The sequence below is a fragment of the Centropristis striata genome, chromosome 6 (assembly GCF_030273125.1).
Source record: "Centropristis striata isolate RG_2023a ecotype Rhode Island chromosome 6, C.striata_1.0, whole genome shotgun sequence".
NCBI classification, from domain to species: Eukaryota; Metazoa; Chordata; class Actinopteri; order Perciformes; family Serranidae; genus Centropristis; species Centropristis striata.
In genome coordinates this window covers 41,149,881-41,168,253 of record NC_081522.1, presented here as the reverse complement: position 1 = coordinate 41,168,253, position 18,373 = coordinate 41,149,881, and the positions used below count along the sequence as shown (strand labels likewise).

The following is an 18,373-nucleotide window of genomic DNA, read 5'->3' as shown; positions in this document are numbered from 1 at the left end:
GGCTGATATTGGAATCTGTCTTTCTCTTCACTCTCTGCATCCTGCCGGCTCCTTTGTGCAGCAGTGAGAGGTGGAATGTGTTGTGAAGGAGGTGTGGACGTGTCCAAACAGAGCCTGTCGCCGCCGCCGCCGCCGCCGCCGTGTGTCGACGTACAGTAACGTGTCGAAAAACAAAGAGCAGCTCACCTAAACACCTCCCTGCTACTCGCTGTCACACTCTAATGTCTCTGCTGACACCTCAGCACTCAGATACACTTCATCTGCTGCAGCTCAACACACTGAAACACACTGAAACACACACTGAAACACACACACGTACTCTAAGAAAAAGGTTGTTTTTACTTCACAACTCGTGTCTTATTGTTAAAGTTTGAGCTGTCATTACCTTCAGTTATGGTGACATTTTACAAACAAGCTTCAAATAAATCAAAGTCAAACAAAGACAAAGATTTCTGATAAAAAAAAGTGTTTACGAGACGTCTGTTTCTGTAGAAATCAGGATAAAGTTAATCACACGTTGATGTTCCTCATCAGGCCTTTTATTTTTCACGCCACGCATTTTCATCAGCTACTCCTTCCACAAAGTTCTCCACCATCACTAGATCTCCCAGGGCTCCTCAAAAGCAGTCTGGCTGGTTTTGGCCATTTTGCATCTTTTTTTTTTTAGGTTATTTTGCATCCTTTTTGGTCAATTTGTGTCTTTTTTGTCAGTTTGTGTCTTTTTGTGGTAAATTTGTGTCTTTTTTGGTCAATTTGTGTCTTTTTGTCATTTTGTGTCTTTCTTTGGCCGTTTTACATCTTTTTTTGGTCAGTTTGTGTCGTTTTTGTCAGTTTGTGTCTTTTTTTGGTCAATTTGTGTCTTTTTCGTCAGTTCGTGCCTTTTTGTGGTAAATTTGTGTCTTTTTTGTCATTTTTTGTGTCTTTCTTTGGCCATTTTGCATCTTTTTTGGGGTTATTTTGCATCTTTAAACGTGACGTGAGCAGATCAGAGTTTTGTGTCTTGGCAGTGTAGACGGACACGCTACAGTGGAGTTTTCCACTCACCGTCTAAACAAAAGGCACTTCACATCAAATATTTTGTCGTTTTTACCTGCAAGCGTCCTGGTGTAAATGGGCCTAAATCTGTGACTTTCTCAAACCTGAAGGGTCCTCTGACTGCACCCTGTGGGACTCCCAAAATCTCAGCTATCAGGTAGGTGACAGAAAGGGAGGATGAGGTTGTGTTGTACCTGCTCCTGCTGCTGGCGGGCCAGCTCCATCTGCTGCCGCTGCTTCTCCAGCTGAGAGGCGGCCATCTTTTTCTGCTCGTCGTGGGCGGAGAGGAGCTGCTCCCTCAGACTGATGAGCTGGCCGATCATGGTGGAGAGCTGGTGCTCCTTCTCCTCCAGGGACTCTGGGGTTCCTGCAGAGACACAAAGAGGAGGAGGAGGAGGAGGTTAGGATCTAAAGTATTCAGATCCTTTTTTTACTGCAGTAAAAGTACTAATACACACTGTGAAATGACTCCACTACAGTAAGAGTCCTGCATTCAAAACTTACTGAAGTAAAAGTACAAAAGTATCAGCATCAAAAAATGTACTTAGCAAAAGTTAAGTACTTGTTATGCAGAACTTACAGTGTTATATTCTACATATTCCATATATACACTCCAAAAGAGGTGTTTAAAAACCAGATCAAACAGTAAATCTGAGGGAAATGATCTTGCTGCATGGACAGATAATTTACCTTGACAAGATTTATTAAATTAAGATTATTAAATCTAGAAATAAGCATGTATGATGTATCAGCATCAAAATGTACTTAAAGTATCAAAAGTAAAAGTACTCGTTATGCAGAATGAACCCACTCAGATTGTTTTACATATTATATATATATTATTAGATTATCTCTTGATTTGTTTTAATTTTGTAAAGATAATTTTAACTACTATGCTGTTATGAAGTTTAATTAAAAATAATGTCTAATCACTTTAAATTGATCGTTTTATGTTAAATCTCAACCTGTAACGTAACTAAAGCTGTCAGATAAATGTAGTGAGTAGTAATATTAGTAAAACGTTCAATATTTGCCTCTAAATGTAGTGAAGTAGAAGTATAAAGTTACATAAAATGGAAATACTTTGTGCCTCAAAATTGTACTTAGGTACAGTACTTGAGTAAATAATTAGTTACAGTCCAGATGCATGATACAGGAGACTTTGAAAGACATTTTAAAAATGTTCCATTTTTCTGATAATAGAAACAAACAAAGAAGCAGAAAACAGCGTCAGTGAATCTGCTGAAGGTTCCTGATGAAGTCCAACATGTTATTTCCTGAAGACAGCCACAAGTTTACATGTTTGTCTCTCCGTAACCAAACCAACTCCAACAAACAAAGAGAAAACCAAAATGTTTGGCCAACACGGAGCAGACAACCTTAAAGCTCCCGTCCCCATAAATCTGCAGCTTGGAGCTCCATCTGACTACTTATTATCTGCTGTCTTGTCTCTACATGCTAACACTGTTTATCACTTAGTGTCTGCACCCAACAACAATAAAATCACTTGAGTTAACCTTTGGAAATGAGCAGCTGTCACCAGCTTTTGTTGAGTTTATGATGCAGACATTCTCAGGAGGTTTCAGCCAACACCAACATGTTGTTTTAATGCTTCAACAGACCGCCACGAGACGGGAAACTTTTACTTTAACATCAGCATCATGTCACTAGAGTTAGACTTAGAACTGTCAGATTTAACCCGTTGGAGTGTCCGGCTATTTTGTCCATTTTGTAATATTCTCATTCTGCCACTTAAAAAATGTTTACCAGCACAACCTCACCTATATGACCTGATAATTATTTATTTTCACTTGACTAACATTTTGAACCCAAAGGAAACAAAAAAAAAAACTAAAATCCGAATTTAAAAAAAGACTTTTTACTTTCGAAATTACGTATGAAAAAAAAAATTGCCACTTTTTTTTTTCATAAATTAGCGAGTTTTGTCTTGGAAATTTGCCGCTTTAAATCGCTTAAATCTGCAACTTCTTTATTGGAAATTTGCAACTTTTATTCTCGTAAATCTGCAACTTTTTCCCCGCTGATTTGCCACTTTAAAATCTCTTTTTGGAGTGTCCGGCTATTTTGTCGATTTTGTAATATTCTCATTCTGCCACTTAAAAAATGTTTACGCCGCCATGTTGGTCTCATATTTTTCAGCACAACCTCCCCTTTATGACCTGATAATTATTTATTTTCACTTGACTAACATTTTGAACCCAGAGGAAACCAAAAAAACCTAAAATCTGAATAAAAAAATACTTTTTACTTTCGAAACTACGTATGAAAAAAAAAAATTGCCACTTTTTTTTCTCATAAATTAGCGAGTTTTGTCTCGTAAATTTGCCGCTTTTAATCTCGTAAATATGCAACTTTTTTCCCACTGATTTGCCACTTTAAATCTCTTAAATATGCAACTATTTTCTCTAAAATTTGCCACTTTTAATCTCGTAAATCTGCAACATTTTTTCCCGCTGATTTGCCACTTTAAATCTCTTAAATCTGTGACTTTTTTCCAGCTGATTTGTAACTTTTAATCTCGTAAATCTGCAACTTTTTTCTTGCAAATTTGTCACTTTAAATCTCTTAAATCTGCATTTTTTTTCTCAGAAATTTGCCACTTTTAATCTCGTAAATCTGCAACTTTTTTCTCAGAAATTTGCCACTTTTAATCTCGTAAATCTGCAACTTTTTTCTTGCAAATTTGCCACTTCAAATCTCTTAAATCTGCAACTATTTTCTCTAAAATTTGCCACTTTTAATCTCTTAAATCTGCAACTTTTTTCTCGGAAATTTGCAGCTTTAAATCTCTTGAATCTGTGACTTTTTTCTCGCAGATTTGCCACTTTAATCTCATAAATTTGCAAGTTTTTTCTAGAAATATTACCCCCCTCCCCCGGATCCATATTTGTATTTTAATTTTTTTCATCATGCTCAGTAAATCATTTTTAAATGTTACAATCTGAGCACATGTTGCACATATAACATATAAGAGGTAAAATGAGGATATTGTCTAGTTCTTTATCTTTATATTAGATATATTTAAATATATAGAGCGTCAAGCTGATACTTTGAAGGGAAGTTGACGGCAACGTTGCTTTGTTTTAATGTCAGTTTCATGGACTCCAGAGGGTTAAAACTGCATTCACACCAGAGCAGGCAGTGTGTGTGTGGTATGTGTAGTGTGTGTGTGTGTGTGGTATGTGTAGTGTGTGTGTGTGTGTGTGTGTGTGTGTGTGTGTGTGTGTGTGTAGTGTGTGTAGCTGCAGGGTTGATGGTTGTGGGAGTGTCTCTTAAATGGCCCATTTGTCTGATGTAATGCTGTAAAGTTTAACGCCCCATTGTACAAGTAGACGATGTATTTCACACTTTTTCTTCCAAAGTGTTTTTATGATCTCTAATTTTCCTACTGCACTTGAAGGCATCTTCAGCTAAACGAGTCAAAAAAGACATAAAATTACCAAAAAAAAGACACCCAATTACCTAAAAAACAACACAAAACTGACCAGAAGAGCCACAATATTGCCATAAAAACCACCATATCATCTAATAAAACACAAAATGACCAAATGACACCAAAATTACTCACAGATACCACTCTACAGAAATAATTTATACATAGAAACAGATGATCCACCAACACCACCCACAGCCCCATAGACCGCCATGGGGAAAAGGAGGAACATTTCTGGAGGAAAGCAGAGGAACCAGTTTCTTCTGATCGCTCTAAAAAACTATATCTTCGTTCCAAATAAACAAATATATATTATATATATATATATATATATATATATATATAATATATATTAGATAATATTAGATATATAATCTAATAATGTAGCCTATATAGGCCCGTCAAACACACTCAACATATCTTTAGAAATGTTTTAATCCTTCTCTGAGAAACGTCCTGATTCACATTAACGACAGTATAGGAACACACACGCTTCCTGCTTCTATGTGTGTGTGTGTGTTTCTGCATGTGTGTATATTTATATATATATATATATATAAGAACTTTCCACATGTGCAGAAATATCAGCTTTAAGTAAATATCAGATACTTTTAATGTGTAAAAACATACATTTATGTACATTTATCAGCTGTTGAGTGTGTTTCTTTGTGTTTCTGCATTGTTGCGTGCCTGTGTGTGTGTGTGTGTGTGTGTGTGTTTCTGCATGTTTGTATATATATGAACTGTCCATGTGTGCAGAAACATCAGCTTTAAGTTATAAGATGCATGTAAATGTGTAAAAACATGCATTTATGTACATTTGACGTATAAATATCAGCTGTTCAGTGTTTCTTTATGTGTTGTTGCATTGTTGTGTGTGTGTGTGTGTGTGTGTGTGTGTGTGTGTGTGTGTGTGTGTGTGTGTGTGTGTGATTGTCCTGCTTTAACAAACGCAGATCACTCGTGATGTCGAGTCTTTGATTCCTCGAGTCAACGTGTGAACACACACACACACACACACACACACACACACACACACACACACACACACACACACACTGAAGTTTATCTTGTTTAGAAGTTCTTGCTCTGTGTTCTGTGAGTCTGTATATGTGCGTGTGTGAGTCTCTCTCTGTGTGTGTGTGTGTGTGTCTGTGAGTGTGTGTGTGAGTGAGTGTGTGTGTCTGTGTGTGTGAGTGTGTGTGTGTGTGTGTGTGTGTGTGTGTGTGTGGGTCCTGCCCTGGGGCCATGTAGGGAGACTGCAGGGTGGCCCCAACACTACCTGCATACTAACAGAGTCTCCATTGTAGTCCTGTCAGACCCCTATTGTACCCTAGACTGGCCCCACACACACACACACACACACACACACACACACACACACACACACACACACACACACACACACACTCAGATTAGCCCTCAGCTCCCCTCTATCAAAGGAACATTCTCCTCTTCTTGTCTCTCTTTTTTCAGTTTTCCCCCCAAACAACCTCCATCACTTACTCTGCTTCCTCCTCCTCCTCCTCCTCCTCCTCCTCCTCCTCCTCCTCCTCCTCCTCCTCCTCCACCTCCTCCCTCTGGCCTCCTCCTGCTCCTCCTCTCCTCCTCCTCCTCCTCCACCTCCATCTCCTTTAGTCCTCTCCTCCTTTTTCTCCTCTCCTCTCGTTTCATCTTTCCGTTTTCTTCCTCCTCTCATCTCCTCTTCTCTCCTCCTATTTATTTTCCTCTCCTCTCCTTATTTTTCCCTCCTCCTTTTTGTCTCTTTTCCTCTCCTCTACTCTCTTTATTCCTCCTCTCATCTCCTTTTTATCCTCTCCTCTCTTTTCATCTTTCCATTCTCCTCCCCTTTGATTCTCTCTTTTCCTCTTCTCCTTTTTACTCCCTTTTGTTAACCCTTTAGTCCTCCTCCTCCTCCTCCTCCCCCTCCTCCTCTTCATCTTCCTTTTCCTTTCTTTCTCCTTTTTGTCTCTTTTCCTCTTCTCTACTCTTTTTCCTCTCTTTATTCCTCCTCTCATCTCCTTTAGTCCTCTCCTCCTTTTTCTCCTCTCCTCTCTTTTCATCTTTCCATTCTCCTCCTCCTCTCCTCACCTCTCATCTTCTTTTCTCCTCCTTTCATCTCCTCCTCCTCTCCTCCTCCTCCTCTTCCTCCTCTTCCTATCGTCCTCCTTTTTGTCTCTTTTCCTCTTCTCTCCTCTCTTTATTCCTCCTCTCATCTCCTTTTTATCCTCTCCTCTCTTTTCATCTTTCCGTTCTCCTCTTCTCTGATTCTCTCTTTTCCTCTTCTCCTTTTTACTCCCTTTTGTTAACCCTTTAGTCTTCTCCTCCTCTCCTCCTTTCTGTTTCTTTTACTTTTTACTCTCTTCTTCTTTCTCCTCTCTTTATTCTTCCTCTCATCCTCTTCATCTCCTCTCTTTACTCCTCTTCTCTGTCCCTCTCTCCTTTCCTCTCTTAATTCTTCCTCTTCTCTCCTTCCCTTTGCTTTATTTCTCCTCTCCTCTCATCCCTCTCTCCTCTTATCACCTCTCTCCTCCTCCTTCTTTTCTCCTCCTGAGACTCTTTGACCCATTCACTGTTGCAACACACACACACACACACACACAGACACACACACACACCCTGTCTCTAATGTTAAACTGTGTTTGTTGTATTTCTTCTCTTCTTTTCTAACGTTCCTTCGTTCCTTTTGGCTCCTAAAATCATTTGAGTCGTTTTCTGTTTTCCATCCATCAGGATTATTGATTATTGATTATTGATTATTGAGAGCAGCCAGCAGCCAGACACAGACAGGAGGAGGTTCTCCTGTTAGGAGGTCCAGGTCTCTGGAGGACCTACTTCTGTCTTTGTGAGGACCCTCATTGGAAGGTCCTCACAAAGATAGTTTTAATAGATAGTTTTAGCTTTAATTGGGTTGAGACTTTTTGTTTTCAAATCCAGTTAGTTTTAATGAGTTTTTAGAGTGAGTTTGCTAGTTTTAGTTTAGTTTTTTTAAATAAATGCTTCAGTTTTAGTTTAGTTTTTATTAGTTTTAGTGTTAGTTTTTATTAGTTGTAGTTTTTTGTAATGGGGTATTTGTTGGGTGGGAGATTAAAAGAGGTCACAGTAAATGTTTCCTTTATTTCCTTTGTCTGATCCATCTTCATTATGTATGAAAAAAGTTGACAAAGATGAAAACGAAGGACATTTTCACTATAATTTGAATTAGTTTTAGTTAGTTTTGTAACCACACAATACAGTTTCAGTTAATTATCATTTAAACAGGAACCTTATTGTAACTTTAACCCTTAAATAAAGTCTGAAATCTCAAATAGGCCTTTAAAGAAGTGAGGACCGGCCGAAATGTCCTCACTTTGTTGGTTAGAAAACGTGTCCTGGTCCTCACTATGTAGGAAGTACAAGAACACACACACACACACACACACACACACACACACACACACACACACACCTCATAGATCTTTGGGTTGGTTTGATCCCAGAGTTCCTCTAGATGACGGATCCTTCAGTGTCACAACCACAACAAACAGTCTGACACACACACACACACACACACACACACACACACACACACACACACACACAGCAGCTGGATCAGATCTGTGAGTGTGTGATAAATGTGATAAATGTGATTATTGGTGCAGATGTGACGTCTCTGACTATAATAATCTCATTCTGTCTGTCCATCTGTTCTCACAGCACGTTTCCTTCTCATATAAAAAAATATATATTATCAAAGAAAGACATTAAAAAATACAGAAATGTGTTTGATTTTCTTTTGCATGGCCGCACTGTAAAAAAAAAGTTATTTTCCAGAGATCTAATGTTTTATTTTACAGGTTTATCTTGTTTGTTTTAGTGCAAATGACATAAAAATGTTTAAATTAAATTAGTTTTGTTAGGAATATTAACCATAAAAGTGAAGTTTATACATTTGTAAATAAATATACTAGGATATTATAGATTTTTATCATTCAATTTTTAAATGTTCTTGAATGTTAAATTACAGTGAATTCTATTTAATATCATTCATTCTATATAATAATCATATTTCTGAATGTAAAATTAAGGACACTTTCTGTTTCTTACAGTAAATCTTTAAATTTAATGTAAAAAATGCTAAAAAAAAAAAAAAGCTAAAGAAAACAAAACTTACTGTCATATGAAAGTGAAAAAAATAACAAAACTTTATTTGTTCTGCAGATATAGATGTTGTGTTATGTTCTGCATATATATATATATATATATATATATATATATATACATATATATATATATATATACATATATATATATATGTATATATATATAAACGTTTGTGCAATACTTTTTACCATTTTTACAATTAATAATTTCTATATATATATATATTTTATAATTTTTAATAATACATTTAATGTGGCATTGTATATATATATATATATATATAGAAACTTTTATGCTAGATTATATTTTATTTATTTATTTATATATTTTTTTACTTTTAATTGTCTTTGGCAACTTTTGTGCAAGACTTTTTACCATTTTTATAATTAATAATGTATATATATATATATATATATGTGTGTGTGTGTGTGTGTGTGTGTGTATTTTATTTATTTTTTAAAATAATTTTGACTTTTATTTTTGTTTGGCTTTTGTGCAAGACTTTTTACCATTTTTACAATTAATTACTTTTATTATTTTTTACAGTGTGTTATCTTTCTTTTCTTTGCCTGACAGTCTGAAGTGGAGCTGTGTGTCTGGATCTGTATTCTAGTTTTATTTCCTGTTTCTTCCTCAGTGTGGAGGAGAATCACCAGAGTCTCAGAGTCTCAGAGGTTCAGCAGGAGAACAGAGAATCCTTCTGCAACATGTGAAGACGTGATGCAGTGAGACGTGTTTCACTTAACGCTCCTTGATAAAATAATGTATTAACTGTTCGTTACATGCTGGTGAATGTTCCAGTCAGCAGGAGAATCATCAGTTATCTAAAAATATCTGAGACTGAAGGAGACGTTCAGCTTGTTGAGAGACACAGAGCTGAGTGTGTTTAGTTATTGAGGTCAGAAATAAAAGAAAACGCCTCAATCACAGAGATGCTGCTGCTCAGTGTGTGTGTGTGTGTGTGTGTGTGTGTGTGTGTGTGTGTCCTGCTGCATGCTATGTTCATGCATGTTGCTAGTGCCTTCAGCTAACACTCATGAAATCGATATAAAACACATTCCAGCGTTGTGCAGGACGTGCAGCACGTTTGGTCGTGTTGCCTTCACTGACCCTCCGACATCTGAACGCTAACATGATGCCAGACTCACTTTGATCCGTCAGCAGTAATTAATTACATGCACGGAATAAAAGATGCACCAAGCTGCAATTTACCACATTTTTTTCACATCATTCTCCTGAAATCTGTGAACAGTTGCATGTTTATCGTGTTGTTCCTGCTGCAGTACCGCCTCCCACCACCGGGGTCACCGGGTTCAACTGGTGGACCATCACATGCAGGACTGGGACACCAGGATCCAGGACCTGGATCCAGACTCTCTGCTTTATTTGATCTCCTACGAAGTAACCATGTCTGTTTTAAACACTGAGACACTGAACCACCTGGTTAGGTTTACAGCAGGGGTCTCAAACTGGCGGCCCGCGGGCCAATTGTGGCCCTCGTGACGATATTTTGTGGCCCCCACCTTGATATGAAAGTTTAATGTGAGTTTTATATGAATGGCACTTTACTGTGTTGTGTGTGGAAGGTCCCTTTAATGACGTTCTTGGTAATTTGATGTCTTTTTTTTTTATAATTTTGTGTCTTTTTTTATAATTTTGTGTCTTTTTTTTGTCATTTTGTGTCTTTTTTTTAAAGTAATTTAGTGTTTTTTCAGTTATTTTGTGTCTTTTCTTTTTTTGTGTCTCTTTTGGTCATTTTGTCTTTTTTTTATAATTTTGTGTCTTTTTTAATAATTTTGTGTCTTTTTTAATAATTTCGTGTCTTTTTTTAAAGTAATTTAGTGTTTTTTCAGTTATTTTGTGTCTTTTTGTAATTTTGTGTCTTTTTTGGTAATTTTGTGTCTTTTTGTAATTTTGTGTCTTTTTTGGTAATGTTGTGTCTTTTTTTAGTCATTTTGTATTTTTTTCTTCTCATTTTGTCTTTTTTTTTTAATTGTGTCTTTTTTAATAATTTCGTGTCTTTTTTTAAAGTAATTTAGTGTTTTTTCAGTTATTTTGTGTCTTTTTGTAATTTTGTGTCTTTTTTGGTAATTTTGTGTCTTTTTTTTAAATTTTGTGTCTTTTTGGTCATTTTGTTTCTTCTTTAGGTAATTTAGTTTTTTTTATTTCATTTTGTGTCTTTCTTAAGTAATTTAGTGTTTTTTCTGTTATTTTGTGTCTTTCTTGTAATTTTGTGTCCCTTTTGGTCATTTTGTCCTTTTTTTTACTAATTTTGTGTCTTTTTTTGGTCATTTTTACTTTTAAAAAATCCATATTTTTTAAGTAATTATCTGATAAATAATTTGTCTAATGGTTATTTACTTTTATTTGTGTTTGGTAACTTTTGTGCAAGACTTTTTTATTGTTTTTACAATTATTATTTTTTACAGTGTGTTATATTCCTGAGAGGCTGAACTCAGGGCAGAGAGTGCTCTCGGTCTAATTGTTGCCCTTTAATGCAGCTTTGTTGCCTTTTACTTTTTCTTTCTGTCAGACTTGGAGGCTCTGATGAAGTTTTCTTTTATATTCAGAAGTAAAATCAAACATGTACATGAGCAGGAAGTTAAAACCCGAGAGAATAAAAGCCCCAGCAGCCAGAATAAACAGACTCACAGAGTGAGTCAGGTAGTGAGCGCTAGGTAGCCTTGAACATTTCTCTCTCACGTCTTCATATGAGATCCATAGAAATGAAAGAGAGAAAGATCCACTACTTGACCTGGTGACAGATCACAGAATCCTCCATCAAGAGCATTTATACTCCACAAACACTTTTCACTCCATGGAGACCATTCGGCCCATTTTACAATCCTTTTCATGTCTTTCATGTCTTTTTTGTGTCTTTTATCGTGTTTTTTTTGGTCATTCTGTGTTGTTGTCTCTTTTTTTTTTGTCATTTTGTGTCTTTTTTGTGTCTTTTTTTAGTTTTTTGTGTCTTTTTTGGTCATTATGTTTCTGTTGTTGTGTTTTTTTATGTCATTTTGTCTCTTTTTTTCCATTTTGTATCTTTTTTTAGTTTTTTGTGTCTTTTTTGGTCATTATGTTTCTGTCTGTTGAGTCTTTTTTAGTTATTTTGTGTCATTTTTTTGTCATTTTGTCTCTTTTTTGTCATTTTGTGTCTTTTTGTGTCTTTTTTTCAGTTTTTTGTGTCTTTTTTGGTCATTTTGTCTCTTTTTTGTCATTTTGTGTCTTTTTTGTGTATTTTTTTAGTTTTTTGTGTCTTTTTTGGTCATTATGTTTCTGTTGTTGTCTTTTTTTAGTTCTTTTGTGTCATTTTTTTGGTCATTTTGTGTCTTTTTTTGGCCATTTTGTCTCTTTTTTGTCATTTTGTGTCTTTTTTGTGTCTTTTTTTAGTTTTTTGTGTCTTTTTTGGTCATTATGTGTCTGTTGTTGAGTCTTTTTTTGGTCATTTTGTGCCATTTTTGGTAATTTTGTCTCTTTTTTGTCATTTTGTGTCTTTTTTGTGTATTTTTTTAGTTTTTTGTGTCTTTTTTGGTCATTATGTTTCTGTTGTTGTCTTTTTTTAGTTCTTTTGTGTCATTTTTTTGGTCATTTTGTGTCTTTTTTTGGCCATTTTGTCTCTTTTTTGTCATTTTGTGTCTTTTTTGTGTCTTTTTTTAGTTTTTTGTGTCTTTTTTGGTCATTATGTGTCTGTTGTTGAGTCTTTTTTTGGTCATTTTGTGCCTTTTTTGGTCATTTTGTCTCTTTTTTGTCATTTTGTGTCCTTTGTGTCTTTTTTTTAGTTTTTTGTGTCTTTTTTGGTCATTATGTTTCTGTTGTTGTCTTTTTAAAAAAATCATTTTGTCTCTTTTTTGTCATTTTGTGTCTTCTGTGTCTTTTCTAGTCATTTTGTGCCTTTGTTGGTCATTTTTGTGTCTTTTTTTGATGTCATGAAGAAGTCGTGCTCCGGCGCTTTCGTGGACTCCAGACAGTTAAAGCTGCTCATCTTACAAAATCTGGATTTATGTATTTGTGTGAATGTATACATGGAGTTTCTCTGTGTGTGTGTGTGTGTGTGTGTGTGTGTGTGTGTGAGACAGTGAATGTGTCTCTGTTCTCTCCGTCCTCCATGTTTCCACTCTCTCTCCAGAGGAAATGCTTCCATCTCAGCGATCACAAACACTTTGTGTGAGTGAAAACGAGCCGTTAGCAACGATGTTCCTGCAGACAAACAGCTTCTGATTCAGCTGGAAGCAGGAAACTCTCTCTGTTCACCAGATTATTATCCACCAGCATTTATTATTCACTATTAGTGGCTTTAAATCATCAGAGTTATAAAACGTTCAGACTGAAGCACACTAAGGAAACTAAAACACAGTCGGAGGAGAAACGGACTACAAGTCATGTGATTATGGATTTATAACACCAAATAAAAACTGTTTTCTCTTACAGTTATGATTTAAAACGCTCTTTAACCCTTATTATGTCCTTCTATATAAATCCCTATATAATATATAAGTCCTGCAGCTTAATCACAACAACTCAAAGAGTCTTTGTGCAGAAAAACACAGTTACAAGGACAGAAACCAGAAGAAAACGAAGAAAAAAACGCTTTGTCATTTTTACAGCCTCTCCTGTCCTCTCCTCTCAGCTCTGTGTAAACAGATTTTCATTGAATATTTGTCACCTGATCAACAAAATTACCAATAAAGACACGAAATGACCAAAACTAGACACAAAATGACCAAAATGACCCAAAGCGGACACAAAATTAGCAAGAAAAGTTGCAGAATTACCAAAAAAAGACGTACATTTTCCCTAAAAAAGATAAAAAAGTACCAAAAAAAGACGTAAATTTCCAGAAAGACTCAAAATTTCCAGAAATTACACCAAAAAAGCCACAAAATGACAAAAAAAAGCCACAAAATAACCAAATCAAGACATAAAATGACCAAAATGACCCAAAGCGGACACAAAATTAGCAAGAAAAGTTGCAGAATTACCAAAAAAAGCTGTAAATTTTCCCCCAAAAAGACACAAAATGACCAAAAAAAGCCACAAAATAACCAAACCAAGACATAAAATTACCAAAAAGAGACACAAAATTATCAAAAAATACACACACACACACACACACACACACATATATATATATATATATATATATATATTTAGTGCAACAATTATTGTGCAATGCAGCTGCCACATGATAACGACATAGAAGAATCACAGTTAGGAAACTATTTTTGGCACGAAACAAGATGAAATATAATAAAGACCCAGGGCCATGAGCTCCTGGAGTATTTAGAAAGTGACTAGATGTCAGTAATCTGCTGCTGAATGTTCCATGTGTCTCTATCTGAACACTGACTGTGTTTCTTCAGGTTCCTGCTGCAGGACCTCAGCAGCTCTGACTCTCTAACCTTCAGATAAACTTCTGATTGTCCACCAGGATTCTCAGCAGCTCCACAGAATGATTCTTTACGTGAAGAAAAGAAAAGAAACATGATGTGTTCTTGCTCTTTCCTTCCTTATTGTTGCAGCAGCAGCAGCAGAAGGCCAGCAGCAGCAGCTCTAGCAGCAGTAAACCTGCTGAGGATGAGGATGAGGATGATGAGGATGTGTTGGTGCTCTGACCTTTGACCTCCCCCAGCAGCTCGTTGGCGTTGAGGCGGTCCACGCGCTCCTTCCACTCCTTAGACAGGAGGCGCTCCATGCAGCTGGGCTCTGAGGGACACAACACAAGCACCTTTAGTTAGATTTTATAGTAAATTAATATCAAAATCAACCAGAGACTCATGGATTAGACCAGGGGGCTCAAACTGGCGGCCCGCGGGCCAATTGTGGCCCTCATGACGATATTTTGTGGCCCCCACCTTGATATGAAAGTTTAATGTGAGTTTTATATGAATGGCACTTTACCGTGTTGTGGTGGAAGGTCCCTTTAATTAACTAATACATTTTTTTTTGGGTAATTGTGTGTCTTTTTTGGTCATTATGTGTATTTTTGGTCATTTTGTGTCTTTTTAAAGTAATTTAGTGTTTTTTCAGTCATTCTTTGTCTATTTTTTGTAATTTTCTGTCTTTTTTGGGACATTTTGTGTATTATTTGGTAATTCTGTGTATTTTCTTGTCATTTTGTGTAATTTTTTGTGTAATTTTGTGTCTTTTTTAATAATTGTGTCTTTTTTGGTAATTCTGTGTCTTTTTTTTGTAATTTTCTGTCTTTTTTGGGTCATTTTGTGGCTTTTTGGTCATTTTGTGTCTTTTTTGGTCATTTGGTGTATTTTTTGTCATTTTGTGTCTTTTTTAAATCATTTTGTGTCAGTGAGTAATTTAGTTTTCATTTCCTGTCATTTTGTGTCTTTTTTGGATCATTTTGTGTCTTTTTTAAATAATGCTGTGTCATTTTTGGTAATGATGTGTATTTTTTGTCATTTTGTGTCTTTTTTCAGTAATTTAGTTTTTTTTCTGTCGTTTTGTGTCTTTTTTTTTTTTAATTTTGTGTCTTTTTTCTGCCTCCAGCGCCCCCCAGCAGGTATTAGAGTCTGAGACCCCTGCTGTAGATAAAACAGTTTGGTAAAGACGCCTTTCAGTGTCGCCATCGTACCAATATAAACTGTGACATATCTAGAAAAGAATCAGAGAAAATAACCCGTTTTCATGAATTGTTTAATTTCTAAAAAGGAGGACAAGGAAGCATTTGAAATAATAAAAAGAGGGACATGACATCAGAAATGCAGCTGAGCGGATGAGAATGTGTGCATTGTTCTGCAGCTTTATTTGTGGCTGTCCTCTTTCTCACAATGTGTCTCATGGCCTCAGGACCAGAGACACCAGGGACACGTGGTCCAGGACCTCATAAGGTCTCATCTGTTCAACACCAGTCCTGCTGTGAACTTCACTCCAACAATGGAAACTCTTCTATTCTTCACCAGCCCAGAGCACAAGGAAACACTCGGCACATGTGTGAGCATGAGAGTCTGGGTGTGACTCTTTATGGACCACAGAAAGACAGAAAGACAGAAAGACAGAAATAAAGACAGAAAGTGAAGCGTGCATGCTGCTATGAATCATGGGAGATCTCTCTGAGGACATCTACTCTCAGGCAGCGTGACTAACTGATGCTCCTCTGGAGCTTTTTACCAATTTTATGTCATATTTACGGAAAAATATTGTAGTTTTAGCTCCACGAGAGCTGCAGTGTTCCTCTGCAAATGGATCTGATACAAAAACACATCAGTTTATAATATATGATGCATTATTAAAGCAGTATTAAACTGTCTATGGTGGTTAAAAAAAAATTCTGCATAAATTGATGTTTTATGTCACAATAATGGTCATATAAAAATATCTAAATAATATCTATATAAAACTATCTATCTATCTATCTATCTATCTATCTATCTATCTATCTATCTATCTATCTATCCATCCATCCATCCATCCATCCATCCATCCATCCATCCATCCAGCTCCAACTCAACCAGATACAGTAAAATCCTGCTTAAATTGATATGTTTTGTCACAATAATGGTCGTATAAAACCATAACAATCACAGGAGCCCTTCCACTGTGTAATTATTAACGTTTGTGTTTCTAGTTCTGTGTAATAATAAAAATAAATTTTATTTGTAAAGCACTTTTCACAAAGTGCAACAGAAACCAGAAACAAAAGACTAGGAGAAAAATCAGACACGTTAAAATCATCAGTAGATAAAAAGACGTAGGTAATAAAGTAGATTAAAGAAAACAGCTAAAGGAGGAAAATAATAATAAAAACAACCAGGGACAACCTGAGAAATGCCTGCATGAAAAAAAAAAGTTTTAAGCCCTTTTGTACTTTCATACCTGTGTGTGTGTGTGTGTCACTCCTTCTACTGGCCCAGTTTGTGTGTATTTGCTGGTTTCCATGCCACAGATGGTGTCACGCAAAAGCTCAGCCACCAAGACGTCACACACACACACAAACACACACACACACACACACACACACACACACAGTGAAACACACACATGCAGAAGCAGACATTCTTGTGTGAAACATGCCTGCGGGCTAGCCTGATTTAGAAGCGCTGAGTGAGACAATAGGTCATTTGTGAGTTTGATCCTGACAAAAGGAGCTATAGGCATCAGAGCACATGGTGGCGGCTTAGCGCTGCGTATGGAACCATTGTGGTCCACTTCCTCACTCGCTCCATTAAAGCCTGCATGTTTACAGTCGGATTAGCATTGTTGTAAATAAGCTAATGCAGCCGTCCACATCACATGGAGCAACGTAAACAAGGGGGGCACCGAGGCCGCGAGGGGGGGGGGGGGGGGGGCAACGGAACGAACGGAAAGAAACAACTCAACAACTACAGCAATAATAATAATGGAGATTTCACATATTTGGGGAAAATGTGGCGGGTATTTCCAGGCAGATGGTCCACAGCGCTGTGAGATAACGTAATCAATAGAAATCCCCCTTCTCAGGACAATGGAATCCACACAATCAGTCAACGACAGTCAACTACAGTCAACTACAGTCAACTATAGTCAACTACAGTCAACTACTGTCAGCTACAGTCAACTACAGTCAACTACAGTCAACTATAGTCAACTACAGTCAACTACTGTCAGCTACAGTCAACTACTGTCAGCTACAGTCAACTACTGTCAGCTACAGTCAATTATAGTCAACTATAGTCAACGAAAGTCAACTACAGTCAACTATAGTCAGTTACTGTCAGCTACAGTCAAAGACAGTCAACCTAAGTCAACCTAAGTCAATCTAAGTCAACCAAAGTCAGCTACAGTCAACTACTGTCAACTACTGTCAATTACAGTCAACAACAGCCAACTACAGTCAAAGACAGTCAACCTAAGTCAACCTAATGTCAACCACAGTCAACGACAGTCAACAACAGTCAACTACTGTCAACTAAAGTCAAAGACGGTCAACCTAAGTCAACCAAAGTCAGCTACAGTCAACTACTGTCAACTACTGTCAATTACAGTCAACAACAGCCAACTACAGTCAAAGACAGTCAACCTAAGTCAACCTAATGTCAACCACAGTCAACGACAGTCAACAACAGTCAACTACAGTCAAAGACGGTCAACCTAAGTCAAACACAGTCAGCTACAGTCAACTACTGTCAACTACTGTCAACTACAGTCAAAGACAGTCAACTACTGTCAACTACTGTAATGTATTTTTCCAAAAAAAAAAGTAAAAAAAAATACTGTTTTGTCTGATATATACATTTACGGTGTTTCATGGTTACTGAAACTGAATTAACTCATTTATCATTTTACCTCTTTTACTGTCCTGGTTTAGCAGTTTTTCACCCTAAAATCTATAAACATTTTTTACAGTGTACAATAATAATGGTGATTTCCCATATTTGGGGAAAATGCGGCGGGTATTTCCAGGCGGATGGTCCACATTGCAGTGAAATAAGGTAATTAATAGAAATTCCCCACAGTCAGGACAATGGAATCCACACAATCTCTCAGATTTACGGCTCTAGCGGCTCCACTCGATATGTATTTGTGTACATTCGGTCCAATGGGTGATATTTACAGCCGGTGAGCTGGAGGACGGGGTCGGGACCGGACGCTTCTTCTTCCTCATCACGGGACAGAAAGACGCCGGCGTGCTCCGGCTCAGCCGAGCCTGTTATACAACAAAATTAGGCAGCGCAATTTATGGGAGCACTTAGAGAGGAAAATACAACCTGTAACTCTGAGATACATCTGCATCAGTCAGGCGTTGTGTAC

General features: G+C 36.8%; 1 protein-coding gene across 1 annotated transcript in view; it reads right to left on the bottom strand.

Annotated features, from left to right (window-relative positions):
• LOC131973745 (transcription factor SOX-6-like) overlaps positions 1-18,373 on the bottom strand; it is a 215,551-nt gene that overhangs the window by 75,806 nt on the left and 121,372 nt on the right. Inside the window, exons 5-6 of the mRNA XM_059335806.1 lie at positions 14,246-14,335; positions 1,230-1,402 (exon numbers count right to left, since the gene is read on the bottom strand). Coding sequence (XP_059191789.1) covers positions 1,230-1,402; positions 14,246-14,335 — 263 coding nt within the window. The remainder of the gene's footprint in view (positions 1-1,229; positions 1,403-14,245; positions 14,336-18,373) is intronic.